Source organism: Belonocnema kinseyi, chromosome 4, assembly GCF_010883055.1.
Source record: "Belonocnema kinseyi isolate 2016_QV_RU_SX_M_011 chromosome 4, B_treatae_v1, whole genome shotgun sequence".
In the NCBI taxonomy this organism is placed as follows: domain Eukaryota; kingdom Metazoa; phylum Arthropoda; class Insecta; order Hymenoptera; family Cynipidae; genus Belonocnema; species Belonocnema kinseyi.
In genome coordinates, this window is record NC_046660.1 from 74,335,129 (window position 1) to 74,359,821 (window position 24,693).

The 24,693-nt window shown below is 31.7% G+C and overlaps 1 protein-coding gene across 2 annotated transcripts in view; it reads right to left on the reverse strand.

Annotated features, from left to right (window-relative positions):
- LOC117171815 overlaps nucleotides 1–16,320 on the reverse strand; it is a 432,578-nt gene extending 416,258 nt beyond the window's left edge. For both annotated transcript variants that reach the window (XM_033359445.1, XM_033359444.1), the window contains exon 1: nucleotides 15,779–16,320. In XM_033359445.1, coding sequence (XP_033215336.1) covers nucleotides 15,779–15,845 — 67 coding nt within the window. In that variant the 5' untranslated portion in view covers nucleotides 15,846–16,320. The remainder of the gene's footprint in view (nucleotides 1–15,778) is intronic.
- Between the last annotated feature and the right edge of the window lie 8,373 nt (nucleotides 16,321–24,693).

A 24,693-nucleotide genomic window follows, 5' to 3' on the forward strand; every position in this document is an offset into this window, starting at 1 on the left:
CCTAACTATTTGCGGATGAACCTTTAAGATTTCCAACAGACAGATGATAAGTCTATGGGAGGTCGAATCGAAAGCTTTCCGATAATCAATCCAGGCCATCGACAGGTCACGCTGGTAGAATGCTGCATCTTTGCAGATACACCTATCGATAAGCAGGTTCTCCCAACATCCGGGTACGCCTTTCTTTGACCCTCGTTGTTCATACAATTCTTGCCATACAGGTTCAATTGCCCGAACAATCCTATCATTTAGGATAGCTGTGAATATCTTATAAAGCGTGTTCAGACAAGTTATTGGCCTGTAATTCTTCGGGTCAGCTAAGTTGCCTATTTTCGGCAGAAGTATTGTGCGTCCTTCCACCAACCACTCTAGAATCGGCTCTTCCGACTCTAAATATGAGGAGAAAATACAGGCCAAATGCTGATGGGTTGAAGAAAACTTCTTCCACCAGAAGGTTTTGATACAATCTGGTCCCGGTGCGGAATAGTTCTTCATCCCTCTTAATACTTTTTTCAGCTCCTGGGTAGTGATGTGTGGGCATTCTTAATCAGGTTTTATGAGGGCAACACATAACTCCTTGAAGCTATTTATATTTTCTGAGTCTTCGTCCAGTCAATGCTGCACTTCTTAGACTTCTCTTCAAAATACTTCGACCTTCTCTGGTTTGGGTGGGTGTTCGACAGTAACTGGAGGGTTTTGGAAGAGTCGAGATGAGTCAGAGAGAAACTATTGCTTTTCTCTGACCCACCTCTCCCTCCGCTCTAGACTTCTCTTAGGGTCAGATAGTATCCGTATTCTCTCAACAATATGCTGCCTGATGGTCAGCAGCTTTGACTTGTTAAGTGTGTGATAACGGGTCCGGAGTTCCCGCGAGAACTTTCGAACCTTGGCGGTAAAATTCCTGTCAGATGTGATGTAGTCAATCACACACTGAATGCGGGACGCGTACTGTCTTGCATAGCCTATCTTTATGGCAAGTTGATGCATTCGTCTTTTGGTCTTATGATCAAACGTTGGTTTTGCTTTACGGTTCGCATCGACCAAAGCTCTCGCTGCATTATACACATAATAATTGATAGCCCAGAGGTCGTATTCTCCGGAAAAATGTCCACGAAGCTCGGCATCCATTTCAGCCAGATCTTTAGGCTTGACAGAAACCTTGGTGTGAATGTTTCTCCGGGTCATAAAGCATCGCTCTTCCTCTAGTGGATGTCTGCCCACGGTTGGTCTTAGTGTCGCCTCTCTTTCTCTGTTGCCGGCTTGTTCTAGCTGTGGTAGAGTAGGCGTTCCGCTTACATAGCTCCTTTTTCAGAGTAGTTCAGCATGGTTTTACAGACGTTGCTGCGAAAAGTGCGATAGCTCCGGGTGTTTCTCGCACCACAGCACATGCAGCCGTGCCATGTAACCCCGTTCACGGGCCACACTCGCATCGTAGCAGTCTGGCAAGTCGTGATTCAGTTGCTCCGTCCACCCAAAGGTCACGAGATCCCGCCGATCCATCGTATTGAATCCATTTTCATTGGCTCGCCCAGCTCTAGATTGGTCAGCATTGTTGGCCGACCCATGGTCGGGAGCCCTGCGCGTTCTGTTGTTTTGAACCGCACTTACTACAACTATGTTTGGTGTTGTCATTGTTGTTCCCACGAGAAGCTAGGGAAAGGGGTTCATTTATCCTTGTAGAGCCGCGCATGCATGGATAAGGCTGCGTACTCTGAGAGATCGCCCGGTATCCCAGAATCACCGTTCTAGACACCTCACCCAGGTGCCATTCAGCTTTCGGCACGGTTTTCACACCTCTACTTGAGAGTTTATTTCTTCCGGACCACCCCTGAACAATTGTCCAGGAATAAACTCCGAAGTGGTGGTGTGAAAACCGTTCCGAAAGCTGAATGGCACCTGGGTGAGGTGTCTAGAACTGTGACTCTGGGATACCGGGCGACCCACAGTGGGAAAAAAGCAACTTTTTTGGACAAAAATTGACCACCCCTGGACAATTGTCCGCGACTGCCTATTTATTTTTGTAACCATATTCAGCAGAAACCCCTGGTACAGGGACCCTCTATCCGCAACCCGAGGACGCGTTCGGTGGCTTTGTCATAGGCCCTTCGGTTTGAAGTTTAAATCATAAAGAAAAAATTTGAAATGAGCAAATTCAGTTTATGGAAAAAGGACAAAAGTTGCAATAAAACATTAAATAACCAAATTTTTTAAAAAGAATGCACATTTTTTTAAACGGGACAATAAAATTCCGTCTGTTTTAATACCAATGCAAGTTTCGAATTATAATAATATACATTTATCGGAATGAAGAATGAGATACGTGATGAGAATGTGTTCTTTAAAGCCGAAGGAGTTTTAACAAAAGAGAATTCACAATCACCAAATTACTATTGTCGATACCTTAACTTTTAGTTTTAAAAAGTCTGTCCTGGAAGATGTAGCGCGAAGCAAATACAATATCAAGCGCGAAGCGCGGGATAAATATATTATCGAGCGCGAAGCACGAGAACCAATAGTGGCGCGCCCTAGTCAGTGTAGAAATGTTGGTGGGGCGCCGGTCGGGAAAATGTGGCCCCGATAGGGTAATCTGTCTATAGCCAGACCGTAAATTAAACGCCCTACGCGACAGGGCCCAGATTTGGGAATCAAAAATGGGGGCCAGATATGGCCCAGATGTGGCCTCTTTAATTTTTCATTTCTATGATCAGTACATTTTAAAAAGTTTTTATTAATCTTTTTTTCAGACTTTGTGTTTTACAAAACTTAAATTTTTCAATATCCTACATTATTGATCTGTTTGTATTCCTTTAATTTATCTTTAAGAGTTTGTATTTCGGAAATAACTATTGTGTTTTAAAAAACAATTGAATGATATTTTAAAAGTGAAGTTATGTTCGAGGAAATATTAAAACGATGTAATCTATAATGTTACTAATGAGGAATTTCATATATTTTGTATAAAGTAATGTGAAGGCATTGGAATTTGACGTACAACTTTAGGAATGGAAATGGTTTTTGTGCAGTTTGAGAGGAACAAATGAAGTAGGACGTCCCTAATCGCAAAAGTCACTAATTTCGCGATGTATAACCTTGACTATATAAATATCTGAAGAATCTTTTATAACAATATTCCAAAAAGAAGTACAAATTTTAGATTTTTCAAAAATACATATTGTTGTTATAATTTTATAATTTTTATAATTTCTTCATACAATTTATGTCGAACTGTTAAACAGTTTGCAGTATTTCTGCGTTTTTTCATATTTATCGTACATTATCTCGAAAACTGTCAGTCGTAGGGTATAGTTTATCAGTTTATCTTCGTCTTCATTGCGGATATAAGAAATTCCACTAACAATCCTGTGCTGCCGAACTCGCAATGTACTTTTTGCTTTTGTCATATTAAGTTCGATGCAAACAAAACAATATTACGACAACAGTGAATTTGACATAATCTTGTCTAACCTAACCCGACCCGACGTGGTTCCGACGCGAGCGACACTTTCTGCCTCCTTGCGGCCACATGTGGAAAATCCGATCGGACCAAGATCGGAACTTGGGAATAAGTTGGGCAATTTCTGCACGGAGGCTCTGGTTGAAAATTTACATATTTTTCCGAAAAAAAAATATTTTTGGTTAAGCTCAACTATTCTTTTATTTAAAATTAAGATATTTTTGTGTTCAAATATTGAAATTTTAATTTTTCGTTAAAGATTCAAATTTTTTGTCAAAACAGTTATTACTTAGCTGAGAAGTTATTTTTTTTTTTTGATTCGGCAATTTTGTTAAAAAGTCATCCTTTTTGGTTGAAAATTTGTCTTTTTGCTATAAAAATTCATATTATCGGGTTCCAAAATTATACAAACTGTTTTGCAGGAAATTGGACTATTTGGCTTAAACCTTCAACAATTTGGTTGACATTTTACTTTTACAGAAAAATCTTCCTACCTGAAATATTTTTTGAATTTTGTTTTTAGTTGAAAATGATAATCCCAAACTTTAATACAAAATTAAAAAATTTGGTGAAAATGAACTTTTTTGTTGAAAATTAATAATTTTTGGTGAAAAATTCAGCTATTCATTTAAACGTTCAGCTCCTTGATCAAAAATTCATGTTTTCGTTGAAAATTAAACTATGTAATTAAAAATATATCTTGAAATATATTTACAATTTGAAGCGGTTAAATTTTTATTTGGATTTATATACATTATAAACCTTAATTTATTTTAAACAAGTTATTCCCCTTTTTTATGAAAATATCATCATTTCATGATTTCTTCGCTGTCAACGAAGTTCTTTGAATATACAAAATTAACAAATAAACTACCTAAGAATATACAGGGTGGACACGCTCGGGCTTACATACATGGGGAATCTAATGCTAGCCGAATTGCACAATAACAGGGGAGAAGCCATTATACAGGGGTATTTTTACATTTCGCGCCTTTAAAGTTGAATTCGGATCGGCCATTCGGTCAAGTCCGTGCACCTTTGGATCAGGTTTATCATAGTGTCCAAGGTTGCGTTCGAAACTTCCAATGGATACAAGTGTCAAAACAATATAGGTTATGTTACATAGTAATTACAAATAATAAAAGTGTATAATTAGTAATGAAATGAGACATATAAACTGAGAAGTAAACGTCAATTTTTTTATGTGTCAATAACATTATGGAATGTCTGCTGAGTGACAAATACTATAAAATAGTAATAATATTCTGCGCTTCCAGTGGGCGAAGAGTGAATTGTGTTTACCGCTTATTTAAGGCATAAAAACAGGTATGTTATGAATAGACAGATTTTTTAAATAAAGTAAATGAAATATTACACGCGTAAACTTTAAATTGACATTACCTACATTTACTTACAGCGATTAGGGCAAACAGGTGAATATGACCATAACCTCGAAATAATGACAGATCGGCCCGGCATGTTTATTATACTTTCGATTGATTATTCTTTACCAAAGAAATGTTTTGTGGTTTTGTATGTTTATCACTGGCAGTGTCAACAGTAATAATTTAAATAATAATTACTTATTAACAATTTAACAATCATTACTCATTAAATATTTCAATAAACATTATTTCTTAATTTAATAATTGATTACCATTATTTTTTCACAGATCGATCCCAGAAGAAATACACGTCAGGAAATGCAGACGGAATTGGTGCATTTCAATCAACATTGTTGAAAAATCGTTATCTCGGGACCTTATCCCAAGACTGGGGATTGATCAGCCTAAAATTAATTATCCGACTCATTTGAATGGTATAGGCGTATCAAAAAGATATCTCGAAGCAATTTAACTTGCTCGAATTTTAATTGATACAATTTTTAGGGATTTTTTAAATTTAGAATATGTTTTCTCTGAACCTCATCTCAAAATTTGGTTTGATCAACTAATAAAATAAATTAAACACTTGTTGGTGATAAGATTGTACGAGTAATAAATCTGTAAGAGAAATTTTAGGCCGATATTTACATTCCAATTTTTTTTAATTATTCTATTTTTGAACTTGCTTTATCTAGATCTGATTTCCAAATTGGCATTTGATCAGCACCTATAATAAATTTTTAATCATTTTGATGGTATCGGTGTATCAAAAAAAATCTCGAAGCAATTGAACAAGTCCAAATTTTAATTATTAAACTTTTTATGTATTATTTTTATTTTAGAAAATGTTTTCTTTGGACCAACTTTTTCTTTGAATTATTGTATTTTCGAAATTGCTTTATCTGGATATGGTTTGCAAACAGGCATTTCATCAGCCCCTAAAATTACTTCTGAGTTAATTTATGGTATAGGTTTATCAGGCCTGATAAAATAGATAATTATAGGACAATATCTAAAAAAATTGGAATAAAAATTCCGACCTAATATTTCGCTTCTACATTTTTTTTCGATGCACTATTATCCTGAGCAAATTTTTAATTTATTTCAGTAGTTGATCAAACGAATTTTTGAGATGAGGCCGAGAGAAAACATTGTCTAAAATAAAAAAAATGCCTAAAACTTTACTAATTAAAATATGGGATTGTTAAAGTGCTTCGACATTTTTTTGGATACACCGATACCATCAAAATGACTTAAAATTGATTTTAGCGGCTGATCAAATGCCAGTTTGGAAATCAGATCTAGGTATAGCAATTTCGAGAATGGAATAATTTAAAAACAAAATTGGAATGAAAATTCCTTCATAAATTTCACTTCTAGATTTATTACTGATACAATCCTATCACCATCCAGTCTTTAATTTATTTTATTGGTTGATCGAAGCAAATTTTGGGATGACGTCCAGAGAAAACATTTTCTAAAATAATAAAATTGCTAAAAACTTTATTAATTATAATCCGGGTCAGTCAAATTGCTTCGAGATTTTCTTTTTGATACACCGATACCCTCAAAATTACTTAAAATTGATTTTAGGGACTGATCAAATGCCAGTTTGCAAAACATATTCAGAGATAGCAATTTCGAAAATACAATAATTGAAAGAAAAAGTTGATCCAGAGAAAACATTTTTTAAAATAAAAATAATCACTAGAAACTTTATTAATTATAATCCGGGCTAGTCAAAATATTTCGAGAATTTTTTTTGATACACCGATACCATCAAAATTACTTAAAATTGATTTTATGTGCTGATCAAATGCCAATTTGGAAATCAGATCTAGATATAGGAAGTTCAAAAATAGAATAAAAAAAAAATTGGAATGCAAATATCGGCCTAAAATTTTTCTTCAAGATTTATTACTGGTACAATTCTATCACCAATAAGTGTTTAATTTATTTTATTGGTTGATCAAACCCAATTTTGAGATGAGGTTCAGAGAAAACATATTCTAAAATTTTTAAAATCCCTAAAAATTGTATCAATTAAAATTCGGGCAAGTTAAATTGCTTCGAGATATCTTTTTGGTAGGTAATGTCAATTTAAAGTTTACGCATGTAATATTTCATTCCCTTTATTTAAAACATATCCTGTCTATTCATAACATACCTGTTTTTATGCCGTAAAGAAGTGGTAAACACAATTCACTCTTCGCCCACTGGAAGCCCAGAATATTATTACTATTTTATAGTATTTATCACTCAGGAGACATTCCATAATATTATTGGGACAGGAAAAAAATTGACGTTTACTTCTCAGTTCACATGTCTCATTTCATTATTAATTAAACACTTTTATTATTTGTAATTACTATGTTACATAACCTATATTGTTTTGACACTTGTATCCATTTGAAGTTTCGAACGCAGCCATCGACACTATGATAAACTTGATCCGAAGATGCACGGACTTGACCGAATGGCCGATCCGAATGCAACTTTAAAACCGCAAAATATGAAAATACCCCTGTATAATGGCTTCACTCCTGCTATTGTGCAATTCGGATAGCATTCGATTCGCCATGTATGTAAGCCCCAGTACTTGAAATTAATACCATTAAAAATAATCTCTTCCAAAAATTCTTGTTGTCTAATAACTTGAATTTCTGTTTATGATTTCATAAAAAATAAATGAAAACTTTGTAAACAGAGAAAGAAAAGCACGAATTTTGGCCGAAATTCTCGATTTTTGAATTCAAGAAATGTAAATGAGATTAAAATCAAATTTCAAATCATAGTTAACTTACAATAATCAAGTTAATGGGCGGAATTTATGAAAATAAAAACAAGAATCTATCGACCAAATTCGGACAACCACCTTAAAGGTTCTTACATCACCATAAAAAAAAATCCTAAAAAAGGAAAGAAAAAAAACATCTTTTTTTTGGACAAAAATAATAAGTTGGGAAAAAATTAGAAGGCTACCAACCAAATCCTCTTCCTTCTCTTTTTTTATTTCTTTCCTCTTTTTTACTTTTATTATTATTGAATCACAATAAAAAAAATTTGTAAAAAATAATCACCAACGTTTCGGTACTCATAGAGCACCCTTATAAAGGCAAAAAAAAAAAATTCGAGCAGGCAAGAACAGCAGCGAAATCACGATGCTCTCTCCATGCCCTCTCATTTTTCTTTCGTTTTTTTTTATTTTTATCCAACAAAATAATTTTTTTCTTTTCTTGTTTAGGAAAATCATTAATTTTTCTCAGGTTGCAACAAGAACATTTTATGGTGGTTTTCCAAATTTTATTGTTAGATTCATGGTTATACTTTCAGGAATTCGTCACATTTTTTTGATTTTATGTGTTCTAGTGGTGAATGAGGTAAAACGAGGAACGAAATGTGATTTCTGCTATTGGCATTTTTTTCTCTTAAAAATGGGACTTCCTAAATTAAAAAAATTCTAAAACGGCAAGATTTTCGTCTTAATTGCTTTCCGTTGACGAATCACGAGGAGTAGCACGACAGAATTAATCGATTCTAAGGCGTTTGCATAGCACAGAGGACGGTTTAAGCGTTCTGCAAAAGACGCAAACTCACTTCCTTTAGAGGAAAATTCTAATTGCGACCGCCTCTCTTTCGAGGTGTTGTACCAAGCTTGATCTTTCGTCCCTTTGGTCTCAGCTTGGTCATAAGCATGAAACTAGAACTGCGGGTGAACAGTCTCATTTGAATCCTGCCGCCCTTCCGCTTCCAGATCTCGTCCTTTGTCATCGTCCCATTTTGTTTTTCTCGCTCTTTCGCCTCCACGTTTTTGTTCATAAAAACAGACATAACTCGAGGAGGTTTCTTCTATTCGAAGATACTTACACACAGTCATATGCACATTCATATACACATACATAAGCAGTTACTTTTGACTGCTGAAGTCAAGTATAATCCACCCAGTCAGAGGGTGAAACCGAAAAGCCTGCCTTACGACGCATTAACCATCTAGCGAATTTTACAAACTGACTTAACTCACTCGAACGGCCAAGCAAGATGGGATCCACTAACACCTTTCCAGTTTGTTTATTTTATTTTTTACTTTCTCATTTTTAGTGAAAATTGTGAAAATAATAATGCGCGAACTTTCGTAAAAAGTGTGAACTCTGAATACAAATAAAAATAACTACACAGGATGGCTGCTAAACTCGATTTTCAAAATTCAATGATTTCTGCCTGACCATTAATATTAAAAGATAAGCATTTTAATCTTAAAACATTTTTCACGTAAAATCTTTTATAAACGGAATAAAAAATTTTGGATTAAAATTTTATAATTTCAAATTTATTTATTTCAACCAAAAAAGATTACTTTTCTATCATTAGAGATAAATTTTAAATCCAAAAGAACAAATTTTTTAACAAAAAGATGATTTTTTGACGAAACAAAATTTCCTTTCAACAAAAATGCTAAATTATCAACAAAGTCATTAATTTTTTAACCAAACAGGTAAATTCTTAACAAAAACTGTGATAATTGATATGTCAAAGAACAAATAATTAATTTTCCAATAAAACAGTTAAATTTTCAAATTATAAAGAGAGATTTTCAACCCTAAAACTTATGCGATTCAAAATAAAAATAGTTAAATTTACAAAGTAGGACTTTCAACCTACAAAGTTTAATTCTCAACATCAAATGTAATAGTTGTTGTTTCACCCAAGTACAGACGGAATCACTGTCAAAAGAGATAAATTAAAAAACTAATAACACGAATTTTCAAATAAATAGCTTTATTTGATAGAGAAAAAACGAATTTTTAACAAACCAGTCAAACATTAATAAACAATAGAGCTGAATTTACAACAAAATGTTCGAATTTTCGAACAAAATAGATTTAACCTGAACCACAGACCCTTGTATTTAAACCCAAATAATATTTTTAAGCAAAAAAGGACAAGTTAAATTGCCATTAAAAAAAAAAGAATTTTCATGTACCTAAAGTTCTGAACGTTCAAAGAAACGAAGTATTTTTTCCCAATTCTATTTTATTCAGAAATATTGTTCCAACTACAATAAAAAAAATGCATTATAATTTTATTTTAGTAAATATATTATTTCCAATATAAATTAACAAACATTTTAGCCATTTTTATAGATTACAAATTCATCAGTAAAAAAATTCGTTTATTTGAACGTTCAGAACTTCAAGCACATTATATTTTCAACAAAACAGTTCAATGTTCAACCAAAGAGTTCAATATCACACCAAAGAGACGAATTTTCAACAAATAAATATTTGGCAGTCAAAAAATAAAATAGAATTTAGTCCAAACTTTTGAACTTTCAAACTGAATGTAAAATTTTTGGCAAAAAAGATTAATTTTTAACTCGAAAATATGACTTTCCAAAAAAAAGGTAATTTTCAAACAGAAAATTTCATTCTTAACCAAAAAGAGCAAATTTCATACCACAAAGATTAGTATTCTACTAAAAATGCAAATTTTAAACTAAAAAAGATCAGATGTCAAAAAATAGAAAAGTTCGATTTTCAGTTAAAAAACTAATTTAAAAAAAATAAAAAAATTTTCAACGCAATAGTTAATGTTTTAACCAATTAGTCGAACCTTCCACCAAAAAAGTAAATTTTTAACCAAAAAGTTCAACTTTTGTACAAGCAGTTGAATTTTCAATTTAGAAATAATTAATTTTCAACAAATTAGTTCAACTTTTAACTAAAGGTACATTTTCAACTAATATAAAGAAACTTCAACTGAAATAGTTAAATTTTTATACTATGAATTATTTGTTAATAAAGTGGTTAATTCTTCAGTCAAGTAGTTCAATTTTCCACTAAAACATGAATTTTAACAAATAATATGATAGTATTTATTTCAACCCAGAGAGATTTTAATTTCAAATCAAAAACCCCTCAAATAAAAAAAGATTAATTAAAAAAAAAAACGAATTTCAACAAAATAGTCGAACTTTCCAACTGGAAATATTTCAATTTAATTTTGAACATAAAAATACATATTTGCAACAGAATAAAAATGCAAAATAAATACATTACTAGAAAGAATATTATATCAATGTGGCCGCAAAAATTCACTATCCAAATTTCCTATCATTTTTCTCTGACCAGTTATTCATTTTCTCTGACCATCTGTATTAAAACTAATTCCAAGCCCTGAATCTTAAGCTTATAATATTTTTAACACAGACTCTTTAGTAAATAGAATAAAACAATTTAAAATTAAAATGTTAAAATTCTTAATTCAATATTCTTGCCAGTTATTTTGTTGTTGAGTTAACAAAATTGGTTTGATTCAACAAATTTCATGTGCATTCAATAAAACAGTATATTTGGTACAAAAAAATTTCTTTCGGAGAGTGGATGACTTTTTTTCATCTACTTTTTTTATTCGTTATGCAGCGTGACTTCAGCTTTGGAGATGACGTTCATTTCATTTAAAATTGTTGTTTTATATTTTTGATAATTTTTTACTATCTTTTAAAAAATTCCCATTTTGTTGATTTTTTGCTATTAATATCTAAATCAAGCAATGTTTCGTTCATAGCCAATTTGGATTGGGAATATTCTATGTTTTCGCGGTTTCGTATATTTACTGTTTAAATAATTAATTTTCGAGCATGATCAGTTACGCACATGATTTTGCAAAATCAACGTAATATTACAGAGTAAAGTTCAAAATTCATAATATAGCTATATAGCTTAAAGCAGAGGAACCCATCAAATGGACTAAGTGAGAGTTATGACTTCCCCATTAAATCGGTTGGATAATATCTCAAATTCAACAATGGCTTTGTCGAACTAGAGGAACGCGAGACTATACATAATTCGCAAAGGAAAATTGAAATTCATAAGATTCAAGTTAACGTTAGTAACCTCTACGAGTTTCGAGTATTTCGAATTTTTTATTGGATAACATCCATTTTTCTCAGGCAATTATTTTTGCCAAATTTATTTTAATAGTACGTAAGCAAGAGTTGTTTTAAACGCACGTAATCATAAACAGAAACCACTGTAAAGTAGTTCGGAATAGTTAATGATAAGATGTATTATTAACTATGATAATTTCATGAACATTGTGCTTCCTCGAAAAAGATTGTTTTGAATTCAATATTCATGTAATTCTCCTTTGAAAATTATATAATAAAATAGTATGAACATAATGGAAAAATATAAAAAGTATCAAATACATTTATTTTCAAAAGATTCCACTTTATAAAACTTGCGAAAATTAATTTTTTAATAATACTTAGGCATATTTAAAAAAAGCTAAAAAGTCAAATTATTTTTATTATTGTACTTTGTAATACCAAAACATATGATATTCATATGATATGGAACCAAGAAAAAAATCTTTTATTTTGATCCATAGTTACACCGTCAGGAGAATAAATATGGATCATACTTTAAATAATAATACCTTCATAAATATGTTCACTCTTTTTTTAACATGCAAAATAAATATGCTTATCGATAAATTAATGAAGTTTTCAGAGCTTATTTTCACTTCTAATATCTCAAAACTGTTGCAAGGATTACTTAAATTATTCAATACATTTCTTTTAAGCACTTTATAAAGCTTTAAAAATGAGATTTTTATAGTAAAACTTGTGTCATTAACATAATGCAAAGTTTATGTGAGAATGTAAAAGATTCCTTGAATCGAGGTGAATCAACTGAACTATGCTATTAATACATTTTATTGAAAATTAAGATTGTCATTTATAATATTTTTTAAATCAATTTTATCGCAAACTTTTTATTCATTTACATAATAAAATTTAATGTAAAAATGAAAAAAACTTCATGATTCGAGACGAATAAATTGACCTATTTTATTAATAACAGTTTTTTAATAAAGTACATTTCCCAATTTTCAGCGAATCTAAGATCTGAAAAATGGGTGAATTCTGATCCATAACATTATCTGAGTTAATGGTACTTGCATTACTTGTATATTTTAAAAATTGAGGAAATTATTTTTATATGAACGTTAAAAAAATAAAAAAAAACCTGTATATATTACAAATTTGCTTGGTCACACAAACTATCGAATTTTCTCGTTATAATAAATGAATTTAGTACTTAAAACATTGCTATATTACTAAACATAAAACATTGAATTATTATTGAATTATACTAAGCCATTCTTTAAAATTTCTTTAAAAATTATGCTTTTAATTCAAGTATGCGTATAATTATTGTTTAAATATAATCAAATTTAACCAAAAAAGACACACGTTTTAAACTATTTTTGAAAAAAAATCAAAAATAAAATGTATTCCTGTTTTCAAGTGATTATAAAAATTGCAGTGTTCATAAATTGTTACAAAGGTTGCTGCCTTAAGCCTCGTGCAACTTTAACGAAAATTTCTTTGAAGTTAAATTATATATTTATTGGATGTGGATTTATCCTGACATCAAAGTACTTTTTAAAGAAATAAAAATTCCAAACCAACTTTTTTTCCAACACTTAAAACTTTTCTTCAATTAAAAAAATATATTTCAAAATCATTCTAGCATAATTTAATTACAACGTAAGTGGAACCGGTGATTAAATAAAATATTTCAACAAATTTTGCTGCATAATTTTTTTTTAATGTACAAATCCTCTGCAGATTATACAGTTCTTGCTTCAAAATATAATTTCATCATAATTATTCAATTCAGTATTTAGGTAAAAAGAAGTCCTATTATATTTAAAATCCAGAGATTTTAAAAATAAAAATAGTTTCTTCGACAGAAGCGCTACGAAGATTTTTAAAATTTGCATACCAGAAAGATCCAAACCTCGTCCGAGGAAAAAATGTTTGCAAAAAAAAGTTGATTAGCATTATTTACGTTTACATTTTTTGTAAAACTGTTTTGAACCTATATTTCATTTTTACAAACTCTAAATAAAAAAAGTTTTTTATTGAATGTGTGTTTCAATAATCCAAATTTCCATTAATGGTGGATATTTGTATTAGCCTTCTGTTATTACATTAGTTGGTGTTTTTGTGTATAGGCTTCATTGTCGAATTTATTTTTTTATTTATTTCACTTATCGGTTTTTCAAAATGTTGAAAACTTTCTTATTTTAAAATTGCAATCTTTATTTTTTTAATACATAATTTTTAAAAACCTTCTATACATTAGTTTTTGTACATTTTTGCATTGGTGATTATAAATTTATTAATTTTATTTTGCAAACAATACATTATTTAAATGGTTTAATATTTTGATTGTTTCTATAAGTATGTACGTTATGTTTCATTATGCCTCCATAGCTAATTTACAATCGTCATGAATTGGTTTCAATTAATTAAAACTAATTACATTATTTTGATTACTCACGTTGTTCAATTGTTCGAATACTATAAAACCTATTATATTCTAAACCAAAAATTCAACACGAAACAGAGTCCACATTGCAATTTAATTTATAGATTTATGTTTTTTTTCCTGCATTGATACCTGTATCAAAAGTATATCACCAACAATTTAATTTCGGTGTTGGTAAGAAATAAATCACTAAAAACGAGTTCCACTTGAGTCGAAATATATGTAGCTGAAGTTTGCAACGTTTATAAATGAAATTATAAAATTTCCGAAATATCTTTTGGTGATTATTTGCACCTGGTGACAGGTAAAACAAAAATTAATTTAATCCAAATAATTGAGAATAGCTGACTAAGTTTACACACCTAGGGATTTTGAAAATTATATATAAAATTTAAAAAAATTATTTTCGTTTATAAATTTTGCAAACTTCCGCTACGTCGAAATACATAGATTGAAAAACAGTTTTCTTATTAAATGGGCCCAAAAGCCCATACAAAGAAACACCAAATAATAAAAAGTTCCAATTTTGAAAAAAGCATACTGAGGATTATTTTATTTATTGCGCAGAATACGCGCACACTACATATGTAAGAATAATATTCTGGAAAAACGTCTTGTAAATGACTTTTTTGCATGTTAAATGTGATTAAAGCTCTATGAGGAAATAATAATCAACCAAAAACATTATCTCTCAGGTCGCTATTATCTCTATTATAATACACGATATAAATTTGTAATTGCTCATCAATTTCATGTTAAACAATGGGGAACTACAGCAGCGAAAGATTTATTAGTGTGATCGTAATATGGAATGTAGGATTGGAATGTTGTGCTGCATTCATCGTAATAAACGATCTTGGTAATTGTTCGCGATTTATATTAAGAAGCACACAATTATGCAGTTTGGGATCATTGATCTGAACTCTGAATCCAAATAAAATTTATAACATGATTTCAAGGCTTATTTAAAGAATTTCAATTTGTAGTACGTATTTAAATTTGAATGGTTTTTTTAAATTCGAGTCACTTATGTCTAAGCGCGTAACAAAACACAACACGTTCCCTTTCACGTACATAAAAAAGGAATTATTTACAGTGCGAATAATTTTGAATACCAAATATAAAACATATGTTTTATAAAACCAGCAAATATTCACCAAAAAATTCATTAAAGATTTTTTCAAAATGTGGGTAAAGTTCTACTAATGTTTTTGTATCCAAACATTGCGTTTTTTGCATAGCAGGGAAACACACAGAAACCAAAAATTATTTTGACAAAAAAATATTTGCAGAAGTCTTAATTTTGAATTTGTTTTCTATAAAAGTTCAAACAGACCCGTTGTGGACAACTTTCCCCTGAAGATAAAACTATTACAGAGCCTCAATCAATTGTTTCCCCAACAGTAGAGAATTTCGCTCCCCAATCCAACATATTCTGTGCCTGACATCATAATACAAAAACACATAAACCCTCTAAAAAAAAAAATAAAGAACAAAAAAACCTTTCAGAAATTGCAATTGACAGCCTTCCCCTAATCCCCATACGATTTCGTTCACGCCAGGACAATAATGCAAAAACAAAACGCCTCCACACTTACCTATTATTGCTGCAAAAACAAAGGCAAGTTTTAGCCACAGGTGGTGCGTCATTTTTAACTTCGCCATTTCGCCCCTTCAGTTTTCCTTATTATTCACTTTTCACTTCACCAGAAATCACACCAACAGTCCACTACTTTCTTTGCACAAATTCCACAACTCACCAAAGTCGGGCTTCATCGAGCCGGTATTGCACACACGACTCGAAAAATAATCGAAAAATCTTCAAGTCATCCAAAAAACACACCACTCCACAAAAACTATCAACTGTCATACAATTAATCCTGTTTAATCGCCACCAAGGGCGGTTTGGCTGTGAACCGCCAAGGATTTGAATTGTTCTCCAGTCGGAAAGGCGGAATTCTTATTTATTGTAAGAACAACTTTTTTCGAGTCTTTAAAGCCTCATATTTTGGATAAATTATTTAGATTAATGGATGATAGGTCAAGAATGGAGGACATCCCACGCGGCATGAGCAACACACGGATTTAAGCACTCTTGACAGAGTAATTGCACGTATATCTACGCTGGATTGCAACCGGCGAGACTGAACGTCGCCGCGCGAAGCCGAACTTGTAACAAGCGGCGTGTGCGCAGACCGCCCTTCCCCCTCCACTGGGAGCACTTTTTCGCCCCACCCTCATATTGTGCTGTCTTCCTCGAGTTCGCCCATACCACGATGTGTGAGCTTCCTCCCTCACACGGGCGAGCTTGATCTTCACCAAAGTAAACACACGCTCACAGATGAAGAACGCAACACCGCGGAGTACTTCTCATTTTATCGAGAAGGTCCTGGTCGTCCTGGGTCCGATTTGCGATCTACTTCACACCTCCTGCACGGGAACTAGAGTGCTGCAGCCCGTCCGATTCAATTTTACGAATATTGAAAACTTTTATCCGTATAAAGGTTTGTTATGGAACACCCGGATCGCCGCATTCCGGCGAGGGCTTTTTATCAAGTTCTGTGAATTGTCGACATTTTCGGTTCTTCGAAATTCAAGTTTTTGTGTAACAATATTTTGATTAAAATTTTTTATTTTGAAAACTTTATTTTTGATGGAACTTTTATTCATGTCACTTCTCTAGAGACATCATTGACAATGTTTTGTAATATCATGGAATCTACAATCTTCAGAAAATATCGACCGATTTCGATAAAATTCCGTGCAATCCATTGGCACTGCTTGAAATATCATGCAATTCCGTGGAATCCTTTGCAATCTCGTGCAATTTTTTCAGTGTAATCTATTTCAGTCTCCTGCAATCTAGAAATCCAGTGGACAAATTGAACCATTATCATCCAATCTTGTGCCAGCGTTTGCAATCCCACGCAAAATTTTACAATAGCATGTAATCATAAGCAATCCTGATGTCTATAAACTCGCGAGTGAACTCTAATATAAAATTTCGGGAAATACACTACTTGGAATCTCATAAAATTCCGTGGAATATCATCCAGTCTTATACAATCTCTTTGATTCCCACCGAATCCCTTTTAATCCTTTCTAATTTCTGTGCAGTTCATATAAAATATCAAATCATCACTATACCATCTTATACAAACCTAGGCACTTCTTGCAATCACGTACAATCTCGTGGAATCTCTTTCAATATTCCATGAATACTTTTACAATCTTATATGAGGAAAAAAAATTCTTGAGGCGAACGAGTGAATCGAGAATATATTAAAGTCAAAGAAAGTGTCCGCTTAGTCAGCCAATCTTTCGTCTGGTATCGCAAAAATGAATTTCCCTGAAATCCGTATAATGCATTTGAAGGTCAAGTTTGTTGTTTTTATCGCGTTTCTTGATAATTCAATATAGTTATAGCCTACAATCGAAAACATTGTAAATTATTATTACCGCATCATAAATTATATTTAATATTAACATGCTCGCACATTTTAAGTGGTAAAAAGCGTTTAATTGTCCAAAGTAAATCTGAACTGTCACTGCTCCCGATTAGACCATCGCCATTTTATTTCGCTGCTCCCACAATGTACCGGCGCTCTTCCGATAATTCCTTCAGACACCTATTCTTAAAATCCCTATTATAGCTATACTTATCAGGGGTTTGACTATACGATATCCCTGGTATATGGAAAATGGTCAAGGATATTCATTTTCGCTGATCCAGGAATCTTTCTTAATTCCTTCGTTCGTTTTCAGCTAAATGTTTAGCTTTAAAAAGGAATAATATCCCTGTCACAGCTCAATTTTTTTAACGTGTGCCATTTTTTCAAGCACATATCGATGTAATTTTTTGTAATCTCAATAAATCGTGCGACAAAGCGCACACACACACACACACAAAATCCGTGTAATTTACTCGAGGGATTGATCATTGGCAATCCCGTGCAATTATTTACAATTTCTTATAATTCCATGATACCTCGATGCAGTCATTACTAAATCTCGAGCGATTTATATATAGACTTTTATGCAATCCCATATACACTCCTTGCAATTTGATACAATTCTGTAGAATCGCATGCAGTCTCCGAAAATTCCATGCAGTTCTATCTAATTTCATGCAATCCCTTGTAATCCTTTGCAATCTCTTGTTAATCTATGGAAAATCGATGCAATCTCCATAAAAGCGTGAGCGATCTCTATAAAATTTAATTTAATTCTTTACAATATCTACAAAATTCCATAAAATTCCATGTACTTTTTGCAACCTCAAACAATCCCGTGGAATCGCATGCACTCTCACGCAATCTCCTGCATTATCCAATGGAATATTTTACAATCTCTTGCATTCTTATGAAATCTGACGCAACCATTTGCAGGCCAATGCAAATTCTTGGCATGTGATATAATTTTTATAAAATCACCATAAAAAATCGAGCGATCTCTATATGAAGTTTCGTGCAATCCCATGCAATGCCGTGGAATCTTATGTATTCTCCTTTATTATCTCATGCAATATTTTTGAGCCACACACATGCAATCTAGTGTACACCAAAAATCTGAGGGATTTATAATTCCTCCAATCAGATCTATACAAACATAGACACGAGCACACGCTCTCTCTCTCTCTCTTTCTTTAATGTTATGAAATATCTGAAATCTGAAGCAATCCTTTGTAATTCCATACAATCCTTCCAAAACTTTTGTAATCACATGCAATATCATGCAGTCAATATACAATCTCTACGGCCTCTGTAAAATCTCGTGCAATCTGATGCAATATTCTGCTATCCAATTCAACAATTTCCACAATCCCTAGTAATTGTATGCATTTCTGATACAATGCAATCGAATTGCACGCAGTTTCTATCAAATTCCCTGAAATCGCATGGACTGCATGTAATCTTTTGCAATATCCAATCTCATGTAATTTCGTGAAATCCCGTTCGATTTCCTGAAATATGCTGAAATCCAATGCAATCCCTTCTAATCCCATACAATTCTGTACAAATCTCTAAAGAATTACGACCAATCACTATTAAATTTCGTGCAATTCCATGCACTTCTTGCAATCTTATGTAATCCCGTGCAATATTATGCAATCTCATTCAATCTTCAGCAATGTATCATGGAATCTTCTGCCATCTCATGCAATATTTTTCAATCACATTTACGCAATCCTATGTACTCTTATTCCGTACAGAAATTGCCATATTTTGCCCCATTTGAAAATTGGCCTTGACAAAGCCAACACCAGTTTTTATAGTTTCAAAAAACTTAATTAAAGCACGAGGGGGCTGAAATGAAACATGAAAATATAATTATCTGTCACTCATTGTAAACACGCTGCCATTGTTCCGAATTAGAAATATTAAAATGACTCCCACATATAAATAAAATAAAAAATTTGTGGAGTTTTGTGTCGTCGTGCCCCAGTCGGGAATTCATGAGAAATACTCTGTTAAGCCACACATCCTTCATTGTCGAGTTCGTCGAAAGATTGTTCAACCTAACCTATTTTAGACAACCTATTTTCAGAAAAATTTAATTTGAACTAATTAAGAGGGTTGATGCTTATATGTGTATCCGCGCTGATATCAATATTTCAAATAAATAGTTTTTTATAATTGTTTTTCACGCTAAAACATTATAGATAAAACCAGTATAAGACAATATAGAAATGGCTCGAGTACTTCCCGTGTGGAAATAGCCCGAATTAGCCCTGGTACAACAAAATTTCTGGTCGGGGACTGACCGGGCTGTTTGTTTTTTAAGAGCCTAGCCGTGCACTGGTCGGAGACTCGCCAGGCAAAATTTATGTCAAAACCCCAGTCGAAGGCTGACTGGGCTCTGATCGGACAAATCTTAGGATCGAATGCTCAGATAGTAGCTGGCCAGGCGCTGATTGGCAATAATACAATTGTTAAACTTTGTTTATAACTTAATTACTTTTTCTGATTTCATTAAGAAATGAATGCGTATACCCGCATGGATGTTCCATGCGTGGAAATATATTGGGTGAATATCTTTTTGAAACCACAAATGTTAAGGTTTCATGAGTTCAGACTTACAAACAATGCATTCTGTGACAAAAATTCGATGGCACTTTTTTTAAATTCGAACTGATTTTTTGTTAAGAAAAAAATTCTAAGTTCCATCTTTATGAAAAATTGCAAATGTTCAAAAAAATTTACATTTTATATCTATCTTAAACGTTGTAAAATTGTAGAAAATAAATAAATACTTAATAAATAAAAAATAATAATAAAACGCCTAAAAAACAAACCTTACACGAAAGTTTAAAAAAATTTCATTATCAAGAAATTGTCAACATTCACGATTAAATTTCTGAGTTCCGTCGTTAAAAATGTTAAATGTTCATTAAAAAGTACATTTTCTGTCATTGTAAAAAGTTGTAAAATAGTCCACAACGGGAAAAAAATAAAATGTCACGCAAAGAAAAATTGTAATTGATTACAATTATTTATTTAAAAAGTATTTGATTGATATTCCTGTTAAAAGTTCGTGTGTTTTATATTTACATAACGTCGCATAAAAATAAATAATTAAAAAACGGGAACTTAAAATTTGGTACTTGAACTTTTCTGAACTGTAGCTTATGAGGATGATATTTCAACGAATTTCAACTTGTCGGTTTAACGCAGTGGTTAGAATTTTTATTTGTAATATAAGATTTAAAAATGTAATATATGTAATATGTATTTAATCTAATCAGAAATATTAATATTTAAAGTCAAAATACTCGCAATCATTTAATATTTATTTTTTAAATACCTTTTTTGTCTCTCAACGGCTACGTGAAAATAGTAAGTGTTGCCCGTGTTTTGGGCGTGTGGAGTTTCATATATTAATATGCCTGAATTCTACAGTAAAAAAGAATCAAATTGGTTCCCTAATTCATTGACTGATGCTCTTCATATAATTGAAACCCGAATGATATAAATCTAGTAAAGCAACAATTGATCTTGTCTGGGCTACGGCCGGGCTCCCCGGCCAGCTCCCGGCCATGCTCCATGGCCTGGCGCTGGCCAGTGCAGCGTGACGATGCTGGCCAAAACTTTATTGTTACGCAGAAAAAATAATTTTAAAAAGTAGGGCTTACCACAGAAAAACTGGACAAGTCCTGACAAGATTTCCCTAAGTAGAGCAATGATCTTAAAAAACGGTACACGCCATGTATGACCCTTGGCAGTTTACCGGACGAGGCCCACACCATAATTTGGGAAAACTCGTCAGTACCTTGCCAGGCCCACATTTAGATTTCTGCACAAAATAACATTGTTTACACCAAAACTTAAGTAATTACCTCCTCAGATTGCGAAAAATTCTATGGGCTTGCGTGAGATCATATGGTATCTCAAGAGATTTAAAATTACCTTATAGAATTTCACGAGATTGCTTAAAATTCGATGAATAATAACCCATTATTTTTAAATCATAATTTTGCTACATGGCGAATCTTTTTTCCGTTTTATTCGGTAAGGTCAATAATAATGCTGCAATTCTTGAAAGTACAAATGATGATTGAATTTTGTCGTCACCATTTTTTTCATAATTCGGTAAAGCAAAGATTTATTTCTGATGAGGAGGAATTTATTCTATAGCTTCTTGGACTTCAAAATATGTTTGGTGGTCACTCAAGTAGCTTTTATGTTAAAAATCACACTTTTACCCGTTTTTTATTCTCTATACATATTAAATTTTGAATTCAAATTTTGACATTGAATTCTCTTATTATTATGAAACATGTTTTGACGCTTACAGTTAGTTGACAATGTAATTGTGCAGTCTGAAAAAAATAAAATAAAATGATGTTCCCCTTGAGTAAACTATATAATTTTCGTTAGGAAAAGTTATAAAAACACAAAAACTCTTTTAAAATTTTATTTTCATGAGAAACTTGGTATTTCAGAATAATTCTTATGTTTTAGGTCACTATGAAAAGAGCAAATGTAAATGTACTATTAAGATAACCACATTTAATTATGCATGCACTTTACTCTTTTATTTCCTTTTTTTTATACACTCATACTTTCTTTCGCTTTCTCTTCATATTTATGTAGCGTTTATTAAATATGAAATTATATGACGATGTTTCCTTTGCTTACTCCATGCACTAACCTGAAGTGAGTATAAAATTGCACAGAAGCGAAATTATGAACTGCGGAGAAAATGTTTACCAATAAAGAATTAAAATTTTGTAAATGTGTGTGGAGCTATGTTAACTTTATCACAACGATATTTATTTTCTGCCTCATTCAGTTTTAATTAAATTGCGCTAACAAACCTAATGAACAAAAGATCATTCGACCCAAAAATTTCTGACTCTCTATTCATTCAAGCAAAAATCTATAGTTGGGAAAAAAATAAGTTATCATCAAATTGACGAACGAATATGGAATATTTTAAATGAATTACGCAGATTGAGAGAAAGTGGGATTTAGGCATTAATCAAAGATAATAAATTGACTCATAGAATTAATGAAAATAAGTGACAATATGAGATGCATAATTATTATCATGCCTCTATCCATATTTTTTCATTGACAATATGTAAATAACCAAATTTATCAGATTAATCCAGAAGATCCAGAGAATTGGGAACAGACATTTGTGGGAAACTAAATAAACAGGATGTAATTTATAAAATCAAATAAAAATAACCCTAGCGTAGTTGCTTAACATAAAATCACACATGGTTATCACTAATTGGGATGATGTGAAAATGTTAAAAAATGAAAGAAATCTACGAAAGAGGGAATGCACGAAAAGAGATCTTCTATAATAAAATAAGGAATTTGATAATTTTATTAAATTTTTATACGAAAAAGTATTATCTTGAAAAAGATGGGATTTGTTGTTTGAGCAATTAAATCATGAATTAAAGATGTCGTACACTACTCAAGATCGACACATTCAATAAAAATTAGACACTATATAGTATCTTGATAATGAATTTCAATTTTATAATTTTAGTTCTAATTAATAGTAGGTACAAGATAAACATATTTACTAGTAGTCTTCCATTAAGATTCCCTGGTGAGAAGTTATAAATTGATATAGAACACCCGCAGTATAAAAAAGACGAATATACTTCTCTTTAAAGATTTTTGTCCAATTCTCTTACACGATTTGACTTTCTTTTAAATTATGTTTTTAAAGATTCTTTTCTGAATATCATTTATTTGGTCTATCCGTCACCATTTTGTGATATTGTCACAATGCATTATGATGGAAGTTGATGAAATTTTTCCCAAACAATTGTTTTTGAGCTTCTTGTCACTACACTGTTAGAAATTTATGTAGCAATGTTTAGAGACGTCTCACTGAAGCTTTATACAGAAATCAGTTCTAAATTTTCCTAAACTGTAAAATAAATTTCAGCAACTGCAACTGCTTAAAACTCCAGTCACAAGTTTCAGAAAATTCTGTTACAGTTTAGGAATTTTCAGTCAGTGGCGTAGCCAGGATTTGACAAAAGGGGAGGTTTTCATGTCTGAACAGAAAGTGAGGTACTATAAAGTGAGTACAAAGTGAGTATAAAGAAATTGAGTACTATAGTAAGACGTAAAATTGGTAAATATCATATTTATTATTATTTTATCATTCCTATTTGAACATTAATTTTTCAAATGTTTATTTAATATTGTACTTATTCTAATAATAATAATAATATAATTAATAACAGTTCAATGTTTTATAGTATTATTTTATATTCCAATGTTTTCAATTATATAATAAATAATGCAGCAATATTAGCTACATTTGCTATTTGACTAGTTCAGTGTCAAATTTTTTTCTCCAAAGAAATTTGATAGACATTAAAGGATCGGATATCATTGAGAAATACATTAGCGTTTGTATAAACAGTTTCTGAATTTCCCAAATTTAAATTTTCCTTAAAACACACAAAACCCCTCCCTAGGCTACGCCACTGTTTTCAGTTATTGTAAAACTTATGAATACCAAAAATTCGGAAAAAAGAATAAATCAGAAATCCAAAACTCTGAGTAGTATTTATTCGGAAACCAAAGAAGTGGAATGGGTAAAAATTCGGAAACGTTAAAACTAGGAGGGTGAACAATTAGGAATAAGTAAATATACAAAGAGGAAAAATTCGGGAAGTAGAAAAATTCGGAATAGTAAATGAATGTTGCTATTAGCAGGTCTATAGTTTTTTAGTTATGGTAGCATACAAATATTTATCACAGTAAATTTGAATAGCATATCATAATAAATTTATGATATCCGTCATTTCAAATTTATCACGAAAAAATCATTATTTTTTATCATTATATAATTTAAAAACAATTTTCAACGTGCAACATAAATTTATTATGATATGATATTTAAATTCACTGCGATAAACATTTGTTTCCTACCATATTATTATTATTATTATTACACCATTAAGCCATTTCCCTTTCGGGGTAGGCGTGACTCACTCGGCAGGGGAAAGGAGTAGTGTGTGGATGGGATAGAG